The 18,697-nt window shown below is 48.2% G+C and overlaps 1 protein-coding gene across 2 annotated transcripts in view; it reads right to left on the bottom strand.

Moving 5' to 3' along the window:
- Positions 1-16,791, bottom strand: part of GPATCH1 (G-patch domain containing 1) — a 47,879-nt gene extending 31,088 nt beyond the window's left edge. Inside the window, exons 1-7 of one of the 2 annotated variants that reach the window (XM_032170384.2) lie at positions 16,706-16,791; positions 9,715-9,849; positions 7,121-7,206; positions 4,501-4,661; positions 3,751-3,848; positions 2,206-2,264; positions 1,577-1,816 (exon numbers count right to left, since the gene is read on the bottom strand). In XM_032170384.2, coding sequence (XP_032026275.1) covers positions 1,577-1,816; positions 2,206-2,264; positions 3,751-3,848; positions 4,501-4,661; positions 7,121-7,206; positions 9,715-9,849; positions 16,706-16,778 — 852 coding nt within the window. In that variant the 5' untranslated portion in view covers positions 16,779-16,791. Of the gene's footprint in view, positions 1-1,576; positions 1,817-2,205; positions 2,265-3,750; positions 3,849-4,500; positions 4,662-7,120; positions 7,207-9,714; positions 9,850-16,631; positions 16,653-16,705 lie in introns of those variants that run through there. The other variant, XM_058425392.1, reaches the window with a different exon arrangement.
- Positions 16,792-18,697: the final 1,906 nt, after the last annotated feature.

The following is an 18,697-nucleotide window of genomic DNA, read 5'->3' as shown; positions in this document are numbered from 1 at the left end:
AAGAAGAAAGGCCTGCCTGCCTGCCTGCCCGCCCGCCCGCCCTCCCTCCTTCCCTCCCTCCTTCCTTCCTTCCTTTCTTCTTCTTCCTTCTCTGGCCCAGGCTGGAGTAAACTCGGCTCGCTGCAGATTCCCTGCGTCCGGCTCCCGTGATTCTCCTGCCCTGGCCTGCGGGCTGCGTGGGATTGCCGCCACGCGCCACCACCCCTCCCTCGTTTTTCTCCTTTGGCTGGAGGTGCAGTTTCGCCATGTCGGCCGGACTGGTCTCCAGCTCCCGACCTCCAGTGCTCTGCCCGCCTCGGCCTCCCGAGGTGCTGGGACTGCAGACGGAGGCTCGCTCATTCGGTGCTCGGTGTTGCCCGGGCTCGAGTGCGGTGGCGTGGTCTTGGCTCGCTGCAGCCTCCGCCTCCCAGCCGCCTGCCTTGGCCTCCCAGGGTGCTGGGATTGCAGCCTCTGCCCGGCCACCGCCCCGTCTGGGAGGTGGGGAACGTCTCTGCCTGGCCGCCCATCGTCTGGGTTATGAGGAGCTCCTCTGCCTGGCCGCCCCGTCTGGGAGGTGAGGAGCGCCTCTGCCCGGCCGCCACCCCGTCTAGGAAGTGAGGAACGTCTCTGCCTGGCCGCCCATCGTCTGGGATGTGAGGAGCGACTCTGCCTGGCCGCCCATCGTCTGGGAAGTGAGGAGCCCCTCTGCGCGGCCGCCCCGTCTGGGAAGTGAGGAGCGCCTCTGCGCGGCCGCCCCGTCTGGGAAGTGAGGAGCGCCTCTGCCCGGCCGCCCCGTCTGGGAAGTGAGGAGCACCTCTGCCCGGCCACCCATCGTCTGGGAAGTGAGGAGCGCCTCTGCCCAGCCACCCCGTCTGGGAAGTGAGGAGCCCCTCTGCCCGGCCGCCACCCCGTCTAGGAAATGAGGAGCGTCTCTGCCCGGCCACCACGTCTGGGAAGTGAGGAGCACCTCTGCCTGGCCGCCCCGTCTGGGATGTGGGGAGCGCCTCTGCCTGACCGCCCCGTCTGGGAGTTCTACCACAGAGGCCAGAAGCAATGTGGGGGCTGGATGTGGTGGCTCATGCCTGTAGTCCCAGTACTCTGGGAGGCTGAGGCGGGTTGATCACTTGAGGCTGGGAGCTCGAGACCAGCCTGGCCAACATGGCGAAACATATGAGAAATACAACTGTCAAACCAACCAACGAACCAAGCGACAACAAAACAGGTCTACCCTGGAGTCATACTCTAATTTTTTCTATTTTCCTCCCTTTCTGATCCTTTATCCCACTTTCTTTTTCTTCCTCTTCCTTCTCCTTCTTCTTTGTCAAATAGAGGATTGAGTTATTATCATTGATCTATACAAAGTCCCTCTCTTATTTATTTTCTTTAATTCCCACCCCCCATTTCTATTCCCTGTCTTCCCATGTGCAACCTTCCTAATATGTTTGATATGCATCTCTTTGTTCGTATGTACTTTTAGAAAATGTTTATTGTTTTGTGTGCAAAAAAAAAATAAAATTAAATTTAAAAAAAGAAGAAAGAAAGAAAGTAGACTAATTTATCAATGACTCCCCCTTTATAAAATAGAAAATAATTTTACCTGGCCTGAAATTCCCAATTTTCTTCCTTTATTCAGTCCAATTTCTCCAAGATTGCCAGCTCTCTCAGAACCACCACTGAAAAGATTAAAATGTTCTCCCGAAGTTCCAAACAGTGCCTGGTGGGGATCCAGGCCCTTGTAGGCCAGACCATGCACATTATCTTTAGGTGTGAAATCCACAGGTGTGACATCTTTGGGTGCAAAGGTCACATTATCAGGCAAGTAGTCATCATCTTCACCCTATTTCCATTTAAAGTGGAATTAAGGTGAGTCACTGAATGATGCAAAGTAAACCCACAAAATACTAATTGAAAACGCAGTGATTAATGCAACACAGAACAATTAGCAAACTTTCATTGGTGCTGTTACAAATGACTAAATCACTTTCTGGCACAAAGGATGCTAACACCAACTCCATTCTATGAAGCTGAACAGACCTGGGTATCTGTGGTGCTGGCATGTTGCTGAATATGTATGCTGATATAATGAGGATAGCTTTAGGGTATGAGTATTTCACTGTATAGTTATTGGATCTGATTTCTAAAATTGTCTCCAATCCTAAAATTTCGCAGTCACACAGAAACAGGTGCTATTGTACCAAACTGAAGGTCAGTCAGACCGTGCAATACCTCAGATCCTTCCGAGCTTCCAGGGGGTAATGCACAGCCATAGATTTTGACTCCAGGATCTAGAAAAGAGATTTCAAATGCAATAGTCATGAGTGACTACAAATAGAAAACCCCAACCAGGCCGGGCGCAGTGAACCACACCTGTAATCCCAGCACTCTGGGAGGCTGAGGTGAGAGGATCGCTTGAGCCCAGGAGTTCAAGACCAGCCTGGGTAACATAGTGAGATTCCGCCTCCACAAAAAATTTTTTAAAAAATGGCTGGGCGCAGTGGGTCATGCCTGTAATCCCAGTACTTTGGGAGGCTGAGGCAGGTGGATCACAAGGTTGGGAGTTCGAGACCAGCCTGACCAACATGGAGAAACCCCGTCTCTACAAAAAATACAAAAAAAATAGCCAGGCATGGTGGCGCAAGCCTGTAATCCCAGCTAATCAGGAGGCTGAGGCAGGAGAATCGCTTGAACCCGGGAGGCAGAGGTTGCAGTGAGCCAAGATCGTGCATTGCACTTCAGCCTGGGCAACAAGAGCAAAACTCCATCTCAAAAAAAAAAAAAAAAAACTCACTGATACTCTTCAGAGGTACATGGGTACATTTATAAAATTTGCTACAGCATTACGGTGAGAGGCAGGTAACTGGGAATTGTTTTAGAAACAGGGTCTCGCCCTGTCACCCAGGCTGAAGTACAGCGGCATGATCATAGCTCACTGTAGCCTCAACCTTCTGGACTAAAGCCATCCTCCCAACTCACTCTCCTGAGTCGTAGCTGGGAGTACAGGTGCGCTCCACCACATCTGGCTAATTTTGGTATATTTGGTAGAGGCAGGGTTTCACCATGTTGCCCAGGCTGGTCTCAAACACCTAGGCTCAAAGATCCTCTCACCTCAGCATCCCAAACTGCTAGGATTATAGGTATGAGTCACTGCACCCAGCCAGGAATCATTTTCTACCAGCACCTGCCCTACCTGGCAGTAATGTGCTCAATGAGTAACCAATACTGCCCCATGGCATGAGGAACCCAAAAGAAATGACTGTTGCCCTCAAAGAGTCACTTACAGTCTGGCTGGGGAGACTTAGGGCAAGAAATAAGGAACAAGTAATAATGTTAAACTGTGACAGTTTGGGGGAGGGTAGGAAACATGAACTCTCACATGCTGCTGGCAGAAGCATAAACTAGCACAGCCTTTCTGGAAGCTGTCATGTGTTACACATAAAAAGCCTTCAAAGACGCACATACCACTGGGCCCAGCTATTTTGTTTATTGGAATTTGCTCAGGCAATCCTCAGCCTGGGCCTGGGCAACATGGCAAAACCCTGTCTCTACAAAAAATACAAAAAATTAGCCTGGTGTAGTGGCATATGCCTGTGGTCCCAGCTACTTGCGGGGCTGACGTGGAAGGATCACTTGAGCCCAGGTCAAGGCTGCAGTGCGCCAGGATCGCACCACTGCACTCCAGCCTGGGCAACGGAGCAAGACTCTGTCTCAAAAAAAAAAAAAAAAAAAAGTACGCTGCAGCAGTGATACCAGTTAATCAATTAACATACACACCAGGTTTCTGTCGGCGTGGCCGTCTCTTTACTCGAGGACCAACTCCTTGTCCTTCTTTCCAACCCATTTTTCTTAGCAATTCGAAACCAACAGATAATCTAGGATAGCAAGGCATTGAAAATGAACTTTTCAAAATAACATTAACAAAGAATATGAAATAAGCGGCTTCTGAGTTCCTGCTCAGTTCCTAGGCCTGTCTTGCCTGGGCCCTTGCCCTCACCTACATTACAACTGGCGTGACCCTGCCATTCCAGCCACAGCAGGCTGCACTGGGGTGCACGCCTGAACTGGGGAAGTCAATCAGATGACCTCTCTTCTGGGCCTTTATGATGGGATCACAGGGACTCTAGATAGTCCTTGCCAAGTATGTGGCCTGAGAATCCCTGAAGGTCTAAGGCTGCCATATCAGACCACAAGCCCAGGAGCACAAGGAGATACACAGAAAGTGAGGGTAGAAGGAGGCAGACAGGAGCGAGGCTATAAGGTCTGGAGGGGTGGTGGGAGAAGTTACTGCAATTCCTAACAGCTCTCCACCCTCTGCGAGCCCCAGCAGCACAGCTAGTGGCTGGAGTTCTTAATCTCTCCGTGCAGTGATAGTGCAAGATCCTTTAGGCAAAACCCCCTTTTTCACTTAGACTTTGAGCCTAAGAAGGCTTGTCTTACTTGCAATCAAACCATCCCTCAGCAAGAGAATCATACATATGCAAAACACCGGTGCTAAGATCACAACAGTCAAAAGGAAATGCTCACTTTGCTGGCGTTATGAGGTCATCAAGGAGGGTGGCTCCAGGAATAGGGGCAGTGGCAGCGGCCAACTGCCTGGCCTTTTCTCGTATTCTGTCTTTGGTTTTGGAGGCAAAATCGTCTGTGGTGACAATCGCTTTAGGTGCTATCCCAAATTCACTAAGATCCTTCAAAAAAATTCAAACAGAATTATTTGGAAAGTGACTTTACACAATACATCACATAGTTTTATTTCTGTTAAAAAAAGTTAAAAATACAAAATTTAGGTCTGGATCAGCAGAGCGACAGACATACACACTAACTTTATTTTTATTTTATTTTATTTTTTTTGAGACAGTTTCTCTCTTGTTGCCCAGGCTAGAGTGCAACGACGCAATCTGGGCTCACTGCAACCTCTGCCTCCCGGATTCAAGTGATTCTCCTGCCTCAGCCTCCCAAGTAGCTGGGATTACAGGCACACACCACCATGCCCGGCTAATTTTTTGTGTTTTTAGTAGAGATGGGATTTCGCTATGTTGGTCAGGCTGGTCTCGAACTCCTGACCTCAGGTGATCCACCCGCCTCAGCCTCCCAAAGTGCTGGGATTACAGGCATGAGCTACTGTGCCCGGCCTCACACTGACTTTAGAAACTCATCCTCACACAAGTTAAAGCCAGTGGCCAAGGGCAGGGCATGATAGTCGCTGCTCATCAGGGCCACCCCGAGCATGACCAACCTGGGAAGACAGGAAGTAAGAGCCGTGTTCTTCTCGACAGTATCTCAAAGGTCAGCATGAAGAGGACAAGCTTGGAGTCCCAGCCAGCAAGCATTCGCAAGTGTGAGTGCCAGGCCTAGAGTCAGGTGCCTTTGCCTTTACTGGAGCAGATGTTGCTGGCTGCCTGTCCAACCATTGTCACGTTTCCTCTTTCCTTGCAGAGTCCTGATGTTGTCTAGGCACACACTGCAGGAGTGGTACTCCCAGTGTTGGGGAGGCAGGATTAGGAAGTGGGGCTTTGTGTCTTATCTAAGCCAGTCATTTTGATCCCACTTTCCTTGCCAGGGACTGCGTTAGGAATGGGCATGTAAAGCAATTTGTGCAAGCAAATGTAGAGAAAATTCATGGTAGGATTTATATGAAAAGCTACTTTGCTTTTAAGAAAAGAGACTGCCGGGTGTGGTGGCTCACACCTGTAATCCCAGGACTTTGGGAGGCCGAGGTGGGTGGATCACCTGAGGTCAGGAGTCCGAGACCAGCCTGGCCAATATGGTGAAACCCCGTCTCTACTAAAAATACAAAAATTAGCTGGGCATGGTGGTGCATGTGCCTGTAATCCCAGCTACTCGGGAGGCTGAGGCAGGAGAATCACTTGAACCTGGCAGGCAGAGGTTGCAGTGAGATAGCGCCACTGCACTCCAGCCTGGGCAACAGAGCAAGATTCCGTCTCAGGTAAAAAAAAAAAAAAAGAAAAGGAAAGGGACCAAGAGGAAAGTTATCTTGGGCAACGTCATCCTGGATGTGCCACCTGGAACTACTACAGCCATTTTGCAATCATAAGGAGAGGTAGTATAAAGACAAGCTGCCGGCCAGGCGCAGTGGCTCACACCTGTAATCCCAGCACTTTGGGAGGCTGAGGAGGGTGGATCACAAGGTCAGGAGATCGAGACCATCCTGGCTAACACGGTGAAACTCCGTCTCTACTAAAAATACAAAAAATTAGCCAGGCATAGTGGCAGGCACCTGTAGTCCCAGCTACTCAGGAGGCTGAGGCAGGAGAATGGCGTGAACCCAGGAGGCGGAGCTTGCAGTGAGCCGAGATCGCGCCACTGCACTCCAGCCTGGGCGACAGAGCGAGACTCCATCTCAAAAAAAAAAAAAAAAAAAAAAAGACAAGCTGCCAGCAGAAGATTGAGAAGAGAGAGCCTGGAGTCTCAGCACATCTAGACTTCTTGCTACATGAGATATATTTCCTTCTAGATGATGCTACTCAAAAAAGGAAGGAGACCTTCTTCCCTCTTACCTGCAGCCTAACGCATGCTGATATAAATGTTTTATTTAATCTTTTTTTTCCTTCAACTTTTATTTTAAGTTCCAGGGTACATGTGCAGGATGTGCAGGTTTGTTACACAGGTAAACGTGTGTCATGGAGGTTTGCTGCACAGAGCAACTCATCACCTAGGCATTAAGCCCAGCATGCATTAGCTATTCTTCCTGATGCTCTCCCTCCCTATTTAATCTTTATCATGGGTGAATCCACGACCAGGTTTTAAGGTAGCAGAAATTTAATTTTAGTGCAGTCACTCACAGTTCTTTACTGCAGTGTGCCTGAGAGTTACTGTGGAAAGCTGCAGACCCAGTACCATAGATACTGAGCTTTTGAGGCAATGGAGGCTTTTCAAGTAAATTGTCTGTATATGACTTTCCCCTTACACTCTTGATTTTAGAAATTGGCCCCAGTATAAAATGCTCCTCCAATGAACAAGACTCTACTGATGTACATGACACTGTACATCAAATACCTAAAAGATAAAGCCTTACAAACAAAGAGGAAATTGTACATTGGACCTTCTAGGGAGAGAGAAGGCACTTACAGAGGCCAACTAGACCTGTCCCACCAGCTAATTGGCAATTAAAGTTTTGCACACCCACCTCTTCATCCATAAAATCTTCAGGACCAAGAACAGATTTGTCTGCTCTGTTCTGTCGTGAAGACACAAAGGTAGAGGGTGTCCATCCTGAAAAAAAAAAAGAGTTTAGAGCTTTACAATCCTAGAGAGTATTTGGATCTACGAGTAAATGATTAAATAACATGTATGGACTTGAAACTCCCAATAACTATAAACTCTTAGCTACTTCCCATCTCACTGCTTATATAGACATAATTATTCCACATAAATTTCTTATTAATCCCTGTATCCCCTGATGCAAAACTTAGTGGATACATTAAGGTTTCCCCATAAGAAAGTGAAACCAAGAGATATAGAATTACACATTGAAAGTTAAACTATGAAATGAACACAGCAGATCTGAGCGGACAGATGCAAGGTCACCTTAAAATGAAGGACCTGAGACCAGCAACCTCCACTGTCATATTAACATATCTAAAGAAATGATGTCATCGCTTCTAGGCCTTTTGGCTAAGATCAAGGGTAAAGATATGATGTCAAGGTGTTCTAATCAGTCACGATGGATAAAGAGAGAGTAACAGAAGGAATCCAGGCAACATTCAGGGTACCCTGGCCAAAGACTCAACCTGGCAGGTCCAAGGGCAATGGCTCTGCCAGGCCCCCAGTTCCAACAGACACTGGAATCCTGTAACTGATGGCCTTGTTCCCTGACCATGGTTACCGAGCATGTCCCATGTCTACAAACAGGGAATGCTCTGGAGGTCACATATGTCTGTAACCTCTGCATATAAAGTTGTTTAGTTTTCTCTAAGAGGGATGCACCTCCTTCCTGATTCTCTCCAAGGGTCTTGTGAGCTGAGGCATCTGGGGAAGGTCTACTCTCAGTAGGCGCACCACTGCACTAAAGCCTGGGCAACAGAGTGAGACCCTGTCTCAAAAAATAAATTAATTAAATAAATAAAATGGTAAGGCCGGGCACAGTGGCTCGCGCCTGTAATCCCAGCACTTGGGGAGGCTGAGGCGGGTGGATCACTTGAGGTCAGGAGTTCGAGACCAGCCTGAACAACATGGTGAAATCCCATCTCTACTAAAATACAAAAATCAGCTGGGTGTGGTGGCAGTCGCCTGTAGTCCCAGCTACTCGGGAGGCTGAGGCAGGAGAATCGCTTGAACCCAGGAGGCGGAGGTTGAAGTGAGCCGAGGTCGTGCCATTGCACTCCAGCCTGGGCGACAGAGCGAGACTACATCTCAGGAAAAAAAAAAAAATTATAAAAGATCTAGCCCACCTTTTTCTTGATAATTGCTATGTGAGTTAATCAATTCATCTTCCGTGCTCACTTCGGCAGCACATGTAATAAAATCAGTTCATCTTCCATTCATAACTGAGATATAGAAAGCCATTTCTTCCAGTTCAAAAAAATGCTTCTAGATTAATATATCTTAAAACATATAATACTTTAAACAACTTGGCATTTATAAAAGTACATAACATAAAATATTTAACTGACTTTTCCCCAGGTAGAGAGCACTGAGGAGCCAGTCTTGCTATGGTCCCCAGTGTCTAAAGAGGGCACCTGGTGGCTCTTCCCTCAGCACTAACACCATGCTGGCTCCTTAACCTCTCTGACCCTTGGTGGCCTCATCGAAAGATCCCTGTGACACCTGCCCTCCTCTCACTGAGTCACGAGACACAGTCGATGATTAACTGAAAGACTGTGTAAGAGTATTTCATGAATGGCAAGACATAATAAAAACCGAAGTCATTATCATCATTTAATCATCTGATTAGAAGGTATGCATTTTTTTACAAAGTGGAAGAAAACTCTTTCACCATAAGGTTGCAATCAATGAACAAGATATAAGTTGACTCTGGAAACATCCAAATATCCAAAGAACACAAGAGGTTACAGTGTATGTTCAGAGAAAGCTGAGCACGGTGGCTCACACCTGTAATCCCAGCACTTTGGGAGGCCGAGACAGGTGGATCACTTGAGGCCAGGAGTTAGAGACCACATTGGCCAACATAGTGAAACCCTGTCTCTACTAAAAATACAAAAAAAATTAGCTGGGCTTGGTGGCAGGCGCCTGTAATTCCACCTACGGGGGAGGCTGAGGCAGGAGAATCGCTTGAACCCAGGAGGCGGAGGTTGCAGTGAGCCAAGATCATGCCACTGCCCTCCAGCCTGGGCAACAGTGCAAGACTCCATTTCAAAAAAAAAAAGCAAAGGTGGCCGGGTGCAGTGGCTCACACCTGTAATCCCAGCACTTTTGGAGGCCAAGGTGGGCAGATCACTCAAGGTCAAGAGTTTGAGACCAGCCTGGCCAACATGGTGAAACTCCTGTCTCTACTAAAAGTATTTTTTTCAAATTAGCCGGGCGTAGTGGCATGCGCCTGTAATCCCAGCTAACTGGGAGGCGGAGGCAGGAGAATCGCTTAACCCGAATCGCTTAACCTGGGAGGTGGAGGTTGCAGTAAGCCGAGATCACACAACAGCACTCCAGCCTGGGTGAAAGAGTGAGACTCCATCTCAAAAAAAAAAAAGCAAGGGTGAGGGAGAATCAATATTTTGATCATTTGCTTTAATGGTATAATAGCTACAGTTAGGAAAATCATACCTTCTTTTGAGCCAACAGTATTGAAGTATCCAGCAGAGAAACCTCCACTAAAGGCCCCGTGGAATCGTTTATACCTTCCTTTTTCATCTCTGACAGTCTGATCCTGAAGAGGGATTGGTTTCTTTGGTCTTTCACCTAAAAAAAAAAAATTTTTTTTTTTTTAATGAAAAAGAGAGAAGGAAATGCTCGGTTCAAATTTAGGGAAAATTTCACATTTTAAACATCATAAATTTTTTACTTCTTATAATTCAAACATAATAATTTAAATTGTTATTCCTAGACTTTACTACTTTATATAGCCTAGAAAACAATATATTTTATAAGCTTATGTTATAATGATTGCCCTCTTTTCCCACTAAATTCCATTGCAAAGCCTGGTCAACATGGCAAAATCCCGGCTCTACTAACAAATACAAAAATTAACCAGGTGTGGTGGCAGACATCTGTAATCCCAGCTACTCAGGAGGCTGAGGCAGGAGAATCGCTTGAGTCCAGGAGGCGGAGGTTGCGGTAAGCCGAGATCACACCATTGCACTCCAGCCTGGGAGACAGAGCGAGACTTCTACCCCCCAAAAAACAAACAATTATATTGTCAGGAGAGTTCAGACAGATGAAATTGAAATCTCCTGGCTTCAAATGAAGGGCACAGAAGCTGGGGTGGCACGTGGCAAGGAGAGAAACACTTCCATACCTTTTCTAGAACTTCATACCATCCCTGAATCCGGCATTTTTCCTTTGATATTTCCTATTTTCCCCAACTCCTAAGAGTTTCCTTAATTTCTGTGAATCTCCTGATTCCACAGTGTTCTTTAAATCTATCCCTTTTCCTACTTTGTTGAAACGGCTGGGTTGTGACATCACACAAGCAAGGGAATTTAATCTAATACATTTTAGGCCTAGCCTAACAATTCCTTAGGTTTAAAGTCCCAGGTACTATGGCACAAATTACTGCCTCATTTTATCAACTGTAATTCAAAATCCTGAATTTATTTAAATTTTTTAAAAAAATAAAAAAAAATCAAGTTATTTTCAAAGGTTCACAAGAGGAAGTAGGTTATACAGTGGTTAAGGGTATGAATTAAGGGGTGAGAGTCACAGTGCTCTGGAGTTTCAAGCCAACTCCCTTTACTGGCGCTGGAGTTTAAAGACCTAGAGATCTGAATTTAAATCCCCTTCTACTACTTGTTAAGATTTGTCATCAGCTGGGCGCGATGGCTCACGCCTGTAATCCCAGCACTTTGAGAGGCTGAGGCGGGTGGATCACCTGAGGTCAGGAGTTTGAGAACAGCCTGGCCAACAGGGTGAAACCCCATCTCTACTAAGATACAAAAAATTAGCCAGGCATGGTGGCAGGCGCCTGTAATCCCAGCTACTCGGGAGGCTGAGGCAGGGGAATCGCTTGAACCTATGAGGGGGAGGTTGCAGTGAGCCAAGATCATGCCATTGCACTCTAGCCTGGGTGACAGAGTGAGATTCTGTCTCAAAAAAAAAAAAAAAAATTGTCATCTTGAACAAGTTACTTCATCACTCTAAGCCTCAGCCTCCACAACTGTAAAATCAGGGTAATAAAGAAGCCCATCTTTGTAGGGTGGTAAGGAGGATTAAATATCATATGTAAACAGCTGAGCACAGTCCCTGGCCATGGGGGAAATCAGTTAGTATCAGCTACAATGTCTTTTCCCTCTAAAGGACTAAATTACAACTTCAGTCCCACAACCCAAGATGTTCACCATTTCATGGAAATGCAGTACACACACTACATTACTATATGTGCACTTGGCATTATTCTTGGCTATGGCAGAGCTTCTCAATCTCAGCATATTTTGTGCTGGAGAATTCTTTGTTTCAGGGGAATGTTCTGTGCACTGCAGGATGTTCAGCAGCATCCTGGGCCTATAGCAGCAGCTTATGCCCCACAGGCATGACAACCAAAAATGTCTCCAGGCATTGCCAACTGTCCCATTGGGCTATAGTAAGAGGGAACAGGTGCTGCCAGTGCTTGGTGCTATTCTTGAAGTGCTTCTGATCTCAAAGGAGAGATAAGATCTGCAGACAACTGAGTGCAACCTGTGGCGGCAGATGATGAGGGCCAAGCAATGTGGCCAACTAGCTCCCACAGGTCTCCTAAACAGAAGGCACCACCTCCAACCAGTGATGGAACAACTCCAGAAAGGAGGTGGGCGGCATTTTAGCCAGGCCATGTCCTAATTACTGCTACTAATGACAACTAATTCCTTCCTTTAGTACATATTATCTCATTTATCATACCCTGATAAGGGTACTGATTAAGTAACTTCCCTGAGACTCACTGCTAATAAGCACAAAGGTGAAACCAGATCTCAGCTCTGTCTCCAAGCCAGAGATGCCTCCTATACTGTTGCTTCCTCTCATTCCCTGACCAAAAGTTCAAGGAGCCCCTGGTTGGCTAATGGTTACACTTTTTTTTAAAGGGTGGGGGAGTCAGGTGCGGTGGCTCACACCTGTAATCCCAGCACTTTGAGAGGCCCAGGTAGGAGTGGTTTGAGTCATTTGAAGCAGTGATTTGAGACCAGCCTGGGCAACATAGTGACACAATTTTTAAAATTAGCCAGGCATGGTGGTATGCGCCTGTAGTCCTGGTTACTGGGGGCTGGGGGGTGCTGAGCTGGGAGGATCGCTTGAGCCCAGGAGGCCAAGGCTGCAGTGAGCCATAATCATGCCACTGTACTCCCGCCTGGGGGATAAAGCAAGACTCTGTCTCAAAAACAAAAACAAAAAGTTGATGAGGGCCTTGCCATGCAAGCAGCCCTTCTAGACCCAGGGTATAGAAAACTGAACAAAACTCTGCTCCTGTTCTCAGGACACTCCGAGCCCAGCAGAGAAGATCTGCACGTACTGGAGCACTTCTGACAATGAGAAGGTCTGCAACATCCGCCACCGTTAGGAATAAGCAGAATTTTGATAGCTGCAGATAGGGACACGACAGAGGCACTGACTCCCACCAGTAAACAGAAGGAGGGATAAAAGGGCAAAGTCGCTGGGCACAGTGGCCCACGCCTGTAATTCCAGCACTTTGGGAGGCCAAGGCGGGCAGATCACCTGAGGTCAGGAGTTCAAGACCAGCCTGGCCAACATCCTGAAACCCTGCCTCTACTAAAAATACAAAAATTAGCCAGGCATGGTGGCACGCACCCGTAAGCTCAGCTACTCAGGAGGCTGAGGCAGGAGAATCGCTTGAACCTGGGAGGCGGCGGTTGCAGTGAGCAAAGATCGCGCCATTGCACTCCAGCCTGGGCGGCAGAGCAAGACTCCATCTCAAAAAAAAAAAAAGGGGGGCAAGGTCAGGTGTATTGAGAAAGTCCAGTCTAACAGGAGGCCAAGGAATGAGCGGAAGACGGAACCAGAAAGGCAGACAGTGCAGGGGGCCTTGAACATGGTGCTGCAGGGTTTATGGTATGTCCTGGGGGCGAGGGAAGCCACGGTTAGTTTTAAGTGTGAGAGTCACAGCATTAAGGAGGAGAAAATTGGCCCTAAAATTAATCTGGATATAGAATGAGCTGTAGATATGAATTCTAGAACCAAGTGGAAGTGTCTAAGGAAAGAATAGGTAAGTATCTGGCCCCCTTCTTTCCAGATTAGAAGGCCTATGTGTCCGTAAAGTTCAGCCACTGTCACTAGGCTCCCTGGCTAACTCTTAACTAATAAATCTTTCTGTCAGGGCCAGCAACTTTAATTAAAATAGAGTTCTCCTCTACCAATGCCTGTCTAACCTGTCACTAAAACTTCAAAGCAGGGAGTAAAAATAATTATTAGTCTAGTGTGTTATATTGTAAAATACAGACAGAGTGCATTTAAATTTCAAAGTGCTTAGAAAACTGGCTGGGCACAGTGGCTCATGCCTGTAATCCCAGCACTTTGGGAGGCCGAGGCAGGCAGATCACCTGAGGTCAGAAGTTCGAGTCTAGCCTGGCCAACATGGTGAAACCCTGTGTCTACTAAAAATACAAAAATTAGCCGGGCATGGTGGTGGGCACCTATAATCCCAGCTACTCAGGAGGCTGAGGCTGGAGAATCCCTTGAACCTGAGAGGCAGAGGTTGTAGTGAGCCAAGATCGCGCCATTGCACACCAGCCTGGGTGACAAGAGCAAAACTCTCAAAAAAAAGTGCTTAGAAGACAATGAATCAATCCTCAAAAACTTGTATTACTGAGAAGTTAAAGGATGTTTTTAGTCCAGAAAAACAAAGTCTACAAATCCATGTCCTTTCCTTCTACTTCAAAAGCAAGGTTGGCGGCCATGCACAATGGCTCACGCCTGTAATTCCAGCACTTTGGGAGGTGAAGGCAGATGGATCGCTTGAGCTAAGGAGTTCAAGACCAGCCTGGCCAACATGGCGAAACCCTGTCTCTACTAAAAATACAAAAATTAGCCAGGCGTAGTGGAATGTACCTATAATCCCAGCTACTTGAGAGGCTGAGGCAGGAGAATTGCTTGAACCTGGAAGGTGGAGGTTGCAGTGAGCCGAGATGGCGCCACTGCGCTCCAGCCTGGACAACAGAGCGAGACTTTGTCAAAAAAAAAAACAAAAAAAACATGGTTGGGGCCAGGTGTAGAGAGTCATGCCTGTAATTCCAACACTTTAAGAAGCTGAGCTGGGAAGACTACTTCAGGCCAGGAGTTCAAGATCAGCCTGAGCAACACAGAAGGATCCCATCTCTACTTTTTTTTTTTTTTTTTGAGACAGGGTCTCGCTCTGTTGCCCCGGCTGGAGTGCAGTGGTGCCATCTTGGCTCACTGCAAGCTCTGCCTCCCGGTCTCACGCCATTCTCCTGCCTCAGCCTCCCGAGTAGCTGGGACTACAGGAGCCCCCCACCACGCCCAGCTAATTTTTTTTTTGTATTTTTAGTAGAGACGGGGTTTCACCATGTTAGCCAGGATGGTTAGGATCTTCTGACTTCGTGATCTGCCCGCCTTGGCCTCCCAAAGTGCTGGGATTATAGGCGTGAGCCACCACGCCCGGCCTCATCTCTATTTTTAAAATAAAAAATATTGGGCACTGTGGCTCATGCATGCAATCCAGCACTTTGCGAAGCCAAGGTGAGAGCATCGCTTGAGGTCAGGAGTTTGAAACCAGCATGGTCAACACAGCAAGACCCTGTCTCTACAAAAAAAGAACTTGGGATAGTGAGTGTAGAACAGAGATGTCTTAAGAAAATGGAACAGCTGACTTCAAACACATAAAAAGCATTCGGAAGACTAGCCTTCCTCAGCCTTTTGTTTCTTTTGTTTGTTTGTTACAGACAGAGTCTCACTACAATGCCCAGGCTGGTCTCAAACTCCTGACCTCAATCAATCCTCCCACCTCAGCCTCCCAGAGTGCTGGGATTACAGGTGTGAACCACTGTGCCTGGCCCCTTTCTCAACTTTTTGTAAGCCGAGGGTAGAAGAAGGGCCAGTATCCAGAAGTTTCCACCAGAACTGTTTGTAGGAAATAACGGGGGCATAAGTGGAGATATCCCAGAAGTACAATCAACCTGGCAGGATGTGGTCAGGGTGAAAAAAGGGAGGGGACCCCCACCAACAGGAGGTCTGCAAATAAATTGTGGCCCAATGATTCCACCATTCTTACTCTGCATTCCCCACAGGGCTAGCACAGCCAACAGCCCTTACTGGACACTCAATACATAACTTGCTGAACAAGTCAAGTCATTAAGTGGAACAGACCAGAAACACAGGAGAGAACCTTGATTCATCTTGCCTCTCACCCCCACATTCCACCAGCAAGTATGGTCAGCTCTGCTTTCAAAATATATCTTCACCCAGACCATTACACACCACCGCCACTGCTAACTGTCCCATCCATGCCACCATCATCTCCTGATCTCTTTTTGCTAATCTCCCTGCTTCACTCTTACCCATCGCCAACCAGTGTATTCTCAACATCAAAGATAGAATAATATTAAAAATTGGCCGAGTACAGTGGCTCACACCTGTAATCCCTGCACTTTGGGAGGCAGAAGCAAGAGGATCACTTGAAGTCAGGAGTTCAAGACCAGCCCGGGAAACAGAGCAAAACCCTGTCTCTAAAAATCATATATATGTATATCTCCCTCCCTGTGTAATTTCCCATGACACTAACCCTAACCCTAATCCTGCACTTAGTACAAGATCCAAACTCTTTACCCTACCAAGTAAGATCCAGCCCCTGTCAGCCCCTCTGACATTCTTTTTTTTTTTTTTGAGACAGAGTCTCGCTCTGTCGCCCAGGCTGGAGTGCAGTGGCGCGATCTCGGCTCACTGCAAGCTCCAGGGTTTGCGCCATTCTCCTGCCTCAGCCTCCGAGTAGCTGGGACTACAGGCGCCCGCCACCACGCCCAGCTAATTTTTTGTATTTTTAGTAGAGACGGGGTTTCACCGTGTTAGCCAGGATGATCTCGATCTCCTGACCTCGTGATCCGCCCGCCTCGGCCTCCCAAAGTGCTGGGATTACAAGCGTGAGCCACCGCGCCCGGCCTCTGACATTCTTTTCTACCTGTCTCCCCCGCTGTCGTCTGCTGCAACCATACCCGTCCTGCCTGCCCCTCAATTTCCTAAACTGGCTCCCACTTCAGGGCCTTTGCACTTTATGTTCCTTCTGCCTGAAATGCTTTCCCTCCAGATTTGCTCATGGTTGTTTTCTTCCTCGGTTTCAAGTCTGAGCTCAAACGTCCTCTCTCAGGGAAGACACTGCCTGAGCACCCCCCGCTCTCACACCAGCTATTCCGTCATTTTCTTGTTTCTATCTCGCCGCCCCCTTGTTCGGCCACGCTTGTGTCTCCCGTCCCTGTAAATCTCTCTCTGTCGCTGCAGAAGGTGAGCACCCCGAGAGCGCGGCTAACGCCTCCCTCGCGGCCGTGTTCCCAGCGCTGGGAACGATCTAACAACGGTCCAGCACTGACTTGTGCTTTTGTGGCCCGAATCCTGGGCCCTTGGCCTGTTTTCCACAGGCTCTGGCGGCCCATGCGGCCCGCACCTTCTTCCAGAGGCTCCAGCCCAGTCCCATAGCTGACCAGATCCTCTTCGCTGTCACTGTCCCGCGCCGCCATCCTGTTCTTCCGGGCCCCGCCCCCTCGCTACGGCGGCCTTGGCAGGCCAAACGCCTTTCCTCTTTCTCCTCCGCGAACCCCGGTGATGCTGGAAGGCGGGATCTGCAGGCGGGGGAAGGTGTCCCAGCAGCCCGAGCCTGCGCTTCGGATTCTCAGGCCTGTCCTGTGGGAGGCCGTCCCAGGCAGGAGTTGCCTCGGAGGATTTGGCAGCCACGACATCCCATCCTAGCCTCGCGATGTGCGGGTGAGGAGGAGGCTCCTGGCATAAGCTGGAAGCCACCCAACTGTTCCCTGCGAGGCGACACCGATGCCTGCCCAGCCCCCTACCCCCCGTCCCTCGCGCCAACCCCCTGCTCTGGCAGCAGTCACTGCCCAGCCCCGTCCACTCCCACCGCCCACCCAGCCACCTCCAGGGAAATGGCTGAGCTCCCAGATTTCATGCTCGCCCCGTGGGGCTTCACTTTATTTTTATTATTATTATTTTTTACTTTTGGGTTCAGGGGTACATATGCAGGTTTGTTATATAGGTAAATTGCATGTCGCAAGGGATTTGGATTACAGATTATTTCCTCCCCAGGTAATAAGCATAGTACCCAATAGGTAGTTTTTCCAATCCTCACCCTCCTCGTACCTTCCACCATCGAGTAGGTCCACCCTCAAGTAGGGCCTGGTGTTATTCCCTTTTTTTTTTTTTTTTTTTTTTTTTTTTTTGAGACAGAGTCTCGCTCTGTCGCCCAGGCTGGAGTGCAGTGGCCGCGATCTCAGCTCACTGCAACCTCCGCCTCCCAGGTTCAAGTGATTCTCCTGCCTCAGCCTCCTGAGTAGCTGGGATTATAGGCGTCCACCCCACCACGCCCTGCTAAATTTTTGTTTGTTTGTTTGGTGTTGTGGTGGTTTTGTTTTTTTTGTTTTGTTTGTTTTTTTTTTTTGAGACAGAGTTTCGCTCTTGTTGCCCAGGCTGGAGTGCAGTGGCACGATCTCGGCTCACCTCAACCTCCGCCTCCCAGGTTCAAGCGATTCTCCTGCCTCAGCCTCCCTATTAGCTGGGATTACAGGCATGCGCCACTATGTTTGGCTCATTTTGTGTTTTTTTTTTTTTAGTAGAGACAGGGTTTGTCCATGTTGGTCAGGCTGGTCTCGAACTCCCCACCTCAGGCGATCCGTCCACCTCGGCCTCCCAAAGTGCTGGCATTACAGATGTGAGCCACCGCGCCTGGCCTTTTTTTTTTTTTTATTTTTTTATTTTTAGTAGAGACTGGGTTTCACCATGTTGGCCAGGCTGGTCTTGGACTCCTGACCTCAAGTGATCCACCCGCCTCGGCCTTCCAAAGTCCTGGGATTACAGGCGTGAGCCACTGTGCCTGTGCCTGGCCCCTGTCGTTCCCTTCTTTATGTCCATGTGTGCTCAATGTTTAGCTCCCACTTATATGTGAGAACATGCAGTATTTGGTTTTCTGTTCCTGCATTAGTTTGGCCTCCAGCTGCATCTATGTTGCTGCAAAGGACATGGTCTTGTTGTTTCTTTTTTTTTTTTTTTTTTGAGACGGAGTTTCACTCTGTCCCCCAGGCACGCCATTCTCTTGCCTCAGCCTCCCAAGTAGCTGGGACTACAGGTGCCTGCCACCACACCCGGCTAATTTTTTGTATTTTTAGTAGAGGCGGGGTTTCGCCGTGTTAACCAGGATGGTCTCAATCTCCTGACCTCGTGATCTGCCCGTCTCAGCCTCCCAAAGTGCTGGGATTACAGGCGTGAGCTACCACGCCCGGCCAGTCTTGTTCTTTTTTTATGGTTGTGTACTGTTCCATGGTGTATGTGGACCATATTTTCTTTATCCAGTCCACCGTTTGTGGGCATATAGGTTGGTTCCATGTCTCTGCTATTGTGAGTAGTGCCTCAATGAATATATGCATGCATTTGT

Source organism: Hylobates moloch, unplaced genomic scaffold, assembly GCF_009828535.3.
Source record: "Hylobates moloch isolate HMO894 unplaced genomic scaffold, HMol_V3 SCAFFOLD_12, whole genome shotgun sequence".
In the NCBI taxonomy this organism is placed as follows: Eukaryota; Metazoa; Chordata; class Mammalia; order Primates; family Hylobatidae; genus Hylobates; species Hylobates moloch.
This window is presented reverse-complemented; position numbering and strand designations above follow the sequence as displayed.